The following is a 4887-nucleotide window of genomic DNA, read 5'->3' on the forward strand; positions in this document are numbered from 1 at the left end:
AAAGAGTGGGAGCACCTAACAAAGAGGTACACAAAATGAAGTAAGAAGAAAGCATATGAATAAGAAGCAAGAGCCACTTTAAGACTCAACCAAGAAAAACTTTATAGACTCAAAGGATGAAAGCAACTGTGTTGGATAAGCTCATCATCTATATCCTTACTCTCTCTAAGTTAACTGCTCCAACTTAGGAATGAACCAAAGCACTAGAAAACATAACATACATTAAAAAATGGGCTCTAAGTTTTCCTCAGAGAAAAAATAATCACTGAAAACAAAACCAAAAAACTGGTATGAATAAGTCTACTATTTCTTCTGAAGTTTAGGAAGCTGTAAACTGGCCAACTTTCACACCATTCAAATACAAGTATCTAATGTTTACATGGTATTGTGCAAAAAAAATTTTTTTGCTTTACATTTCCTACTCCATTTAATTCTTCCCATGCTTGTGAAGTAGCTACATCACAATTAATAAAAGAAACTAAAGCTCAATAGTTATCTACACAAGGTCACAAAGCAATGTGTGACAGACCTGAGATATGATGAGTTCAGTTTTCTTGTCCCAAATATCATTCCCCTATTTTATAATCTTGGTATCTCTAGCATCTTCTACAATTTTGCAAGTCACAGAGAAGCAGCTTCACTATTAACTTTACTATATCTCTCATCAATATCTATGTTGTGGTCAATCAGGGCTATCAATATTTTAAAGATAAAATAGATTCATAAGCCAGAGCACTATGTTGTTTAACAAACAACGTAGTACCTCAAAAAAGTTAGAAAAAGAAGTTGGGCTTTAAATCTAGGATCAACAATTGCTTAGTAACAAACGTTGAAAACCAAGGGCAGTCAATGCCAAGTCCAACATCTCTGAAGTAGGTAAGTAAAAGTGGTAACTTACCTGAGGCAGCAGGGGAGGCTGCAACAGTATTGGGTGTTTGCTGTATCTCCCCACTATGTATCATGGGAAGAACCCCGCCTACCTCCAGGAGTACACCCGTACTGTTCAGGTGGCCAGATGCCACAGCCATTTCACTCTCATTGACCTACCAGGGAAGAATAGAGGTGAAGGCTATACTCAAGCTTTCCTTTACTACCACTTCCCAAAAAAGCTCTGACAGTCAACCAAACTTCATGAAACTAAGTTAATATCCACACAGAATAATTTAAGACCCAAGGGAAACTCTAAACTATAATGTTCAGAACTTACTAGACAAGAGTTCTCTGGAGAAGAGAACCAAAATAACTGTGGATCAGATACCTCTGGACCCAAGGACCCTAACAACTTATTGTATTTCTTAAAAATTAACATTTAAGTAGGAGGTCACTTTTTTGAACTTTTTTTTTTTTTTTCCATGTCATGTTTTAGGTCCCAGGCACTCCCTTCCAAGTACTAAATCACCACAGCTCTCAAACACCCACAGAAGTCTCCATACCAGTCTGGGGCTAGTAGGCAGGAGGCTGCCCTTCTTCAAGAGCTCTGACAGCAGAGGGGAGGGGGGTGGAGTTGCTTTCTGTCCAAGCATCTTTTTCTGGGGTGAATCATCTGTTACTGGGGTCATGGGGGCTTCTAAGGGTGCAGAGCCTGGAGGAAGGGTGTCAGGAATCCCAGGAAACGAGGTGACTGGGGTACTCGGCAAAGTCCCAGGGGTTACCTAAGAGACAACAGAGAACCTTTATCTGACTTCTCAAACTACGGAAGGTTCCCTACTAATCTGGATGGGTTAGTGTGTCTAACTATTACTTTATTAGTCCTAAGTGGAACTGCCCAGAAACTCCCTACCCCTTCTGCTCTCTAATTTTTCCTCTTGTGCCCACCCAAAACCACAATGACTCAACCATTCCACCCAACCTGCCTTTTCCATACTTATTACCCCCTACCAACATTATATTTATAAGAAAACTGTCCCTTATACTTAGCAGGAATTTCATGACTAATATACTTAGCAAATAATTCCTTAACATAGTCTTTTATCTATCTCTCAAAAAGTCAAAAGTCTTAATGTTTTTAGGTTCATCCTTATCTTAGAGCAGAAAACAGGGTAGATTAAATCTTTAGCATTCAGAACAAGAAAAGGAGTTGCCTCTAGGCCAAAAGAGATTTCCTCATCACTCAGCTCTCTGCTGACTTATGGCTCCTTTACTACTCAATTCTCACAGATGGAAATATACTCACACCAGGAGTGGCCTCTTCCATAGTGGCTGAAGTCAAGTCCCCAAGTGGATAATCACCTCCAGGGGAGGCAGAATCTATAGGAGACCGGACCATCACAGTGGGTAATCTCCTAGGGGGTGTTTTTACTGCTTGCCGAGCTAGAATATAAATAAGAGGTTAAATAAATTAAACTAGACACTACTCTACTACTGTATAATAAAAGACAATCTGTAATGTTGTATTATTGAAGCAGTTATTAGAAGTATAAATTATCAATAGAAAGCTCTCTTACAGACCTGCCAGCCCAGTAGCCTAGTGGTTAAGAGAGTCAGTACCAGGGCCAGCAGATGGCATGGTGGTTAAGGGTGCTAGACTCCCACAAGGCCAACCACATTTTGAGTCCTAAACCTGGCAGCTTGCTTTCTCACTCTCTCTCACTCTATCCCTCTCTGGTCAAATTAAAATAAGTAAATAAACAAAGTTAAATAAAATCATTCCAAATACCATATGGCCGACTACACAGTTTGAATCTGGTCTTAAAAAACATAGCATGACCATGCATGCCCACAAAAGACTGATGTGTGACCACACCTCACTGGGGGATATTTCCACCCTCAGGTACCTTCTGGCAATTGAAAAAAAAAAGAAAAGAAGCTTTCCTTTAGATTTTGGGAAAAAGAAACTTTTAGTCTAATTTAAGGGTAATTTTCACACTAGGCAAATTCCTTAACTATTTAATTATCTCAAAGGTCCTCAGGTTGACAAAAGGTTTAAACACCCCTCAACATTCTTTTCAGCAACTTACTAAGATTGTTTTTTTTTTTTTTTTAAAGAGAGGTTTTTGCTATAGGGCGCGTGCACTCGCCAGACAGAGAGAGAGAGAGACAGAAAGCAAGAAATCATCCCCCAGGGAGGATGGCCACACCACAATCCCTTCTCCTCCATTCTCCTCTCAGGCTAAGATTGCTTTTTGAGCCAGCCTGTGGCATGGTGGTTGGGGCAGCTGGATCCCATATGGCTGGTTTTCCAGTTTGAGACCCAGACCTACAGCTTGAAAAACATGCTGGGCAAGTTCATGGGAGTGCACAAAATCCTAAGAGAAAGGAGTGATGAAGAAGAAACAGTTAGTATGGGCCATTCCCAATGAGTGGTACTTTCTCTTGCTCTCTTTCTCTTTCTCTCCCTCTCAGAGGGCACATGTGCCCCCAGCAAAATTTAAATAATTTCAAAAGAGAAAAAGACCTCATTGGCTCAGAGCCAATGTATTTCTAAAGTTGCTAATTCTTAAGTTCCTTTCTTGTCCAATCACTGAATTATTTTCAATCTTTTTAAAGATCTCTGAATTCTAAAACCTTAATTATGTTTAATGTCCTTTTTTTTTTTTTTAAAGAGGTTTTTGCTATAAGGTGCATGTGCTCACCAGAAAGACAGAGAGAGACAGAGAGATAGAAAGTGAGAAATCACTTCCCAGGGCGGATGGCCACACCACAATCCCTTCTCCTTCATTCTCCGCTTGGGATTTTGGGCACGCATGCCACACATGCCCAGTGTGAGTTTAAGCCACCGGGTCCAGGACTCAAACTGCAGTCGACTACATGGGAGTCCAGTGACATGGCCATTACAATAAATGCTGGTCCCATGTTTAATGTCTTATAATCAATCCTTGTGTCCTAAAAGTCATTTCCAGTCCAATGAGACCTAAGCAGAGTTCGTTTTCTAAGTGTTTCTTCCTGCATAGTAAGGGATGTTTTTATTCTAGTAGGAGAGATGATAACAGAGGAAAATGTGCAAAAGTAAATCTGATCTAGTTGATTGATTCTGTTATAAAAGAGACTTAAATTGTCATAATAAACATGACATACTGTAAAAGCAATTTCTAAGTAGGTATTAGATTGCGCTTACCCTGATATGCAGCATCTGTAGCCTTCCTTTTTACTTCAGCTTCCTCTTCCTCCAATTTCTTTTTCCTAAAGAGGGAATAAATGATTAGATACAGGAAGCTATAACTTCTCCCACTGTTTACAGTGCCCTCACAAATTTTTCCCGAGGTCAGTATTTCCTAGAAGAAAGAACTAAATAGGAACCCAAACCAAAGATGGAATTACAGTAATACTGCATTAACTCCCAGAACCTAACCCAAGAAAATTACAGTCACTTTTAAGTTAAAACTAAGTTACATTCTAGGATCAGTAGTTAGCGTAATGGCTGTGTCACTGGACTCCCATGTAGTCAACCATGGTTCGAGTCCCGGACCTGGTGGCTTAAACTCACGCTGGGCGCATGTGCGTGTGTGCCCAAGATCCCGAGAGGAAAACAGAGGAGAAGGGATTGCGGTGTGGCCATCCCCCCTGGGGGGTGATTTCTTGCTTTCTGTCTCTGTCTCTCTCTGTCTGTCTGGTGAGCACATGTGCCCTATAGCAAAAACCTCTCCCCCCCAGAAAAAAAACTAAGTTACATTCTCAGGGGCCAGCAAGTGGCATGGTGGTTAAGGGCAATGGACTCCCACATGACCGACCATGGTTCGAGTCCCAGACCTGGTGGCTTGCTTTCTCACTTTCTCTCTCTCTCACTCTCTGGTCAAATTAAAATTTAAAAAGTTAAATAAAAAAAAATTCTAAAAAAAAAGAAACAGGACTACCAGGTGGCATGGTGGTTAAGATGCTGGGCGCTACCACATGGCCGACCACAGTTCGACCACACCCGGACCTGGTGGCTTGCTTTCTCACTTTCTCTCT

General features: G+C 40.8%; 1 protein-coding gene across 1 annotated transcript in view; it reads right to left on the reverse strand.

The window, feature by feature from the left end:
• BRD8 (bromodomain containing 8) overlaps nucleotides 1-4887 on the reverse strand; it is a gene marked incomplete in the record, with an annotated part of 76911 nt that overhangs the window by 51118 nt on the left and 20906 nt on the right. The window contains 5 exon segments of the mRNA XM_027768838.1: nucleotides 1-15; nucleotides 899-1043; nucleotides 1434-1652; nucleotides 2174-2310; nucleotides 4055-4119. Of these exon segments, the coding sequence (XP_027624639.1) occupies nucleotides 1-15; nucleotides 899-1043; nucleotides 1434-1652; nucleotides 2174-2310; nucleotides 4055-4119 (581 nt within the window).

Source organism: Tupaia chinensis, unplaced genomic scaffold (assembly GCF_000334495.1).
Source record: "Tupaia chinensis unplaced genomic scaffold, TupChi_1.0 Scaffold147608_1, whole genome shotgun sequence".
In the NCBI taxonomy this organism is placed as follows: Eukaryota; Metazoa; Chordata; class Mammalia; order Scandentia; family Tupaiidae; genus Tupaia; species Tupaia belangeri.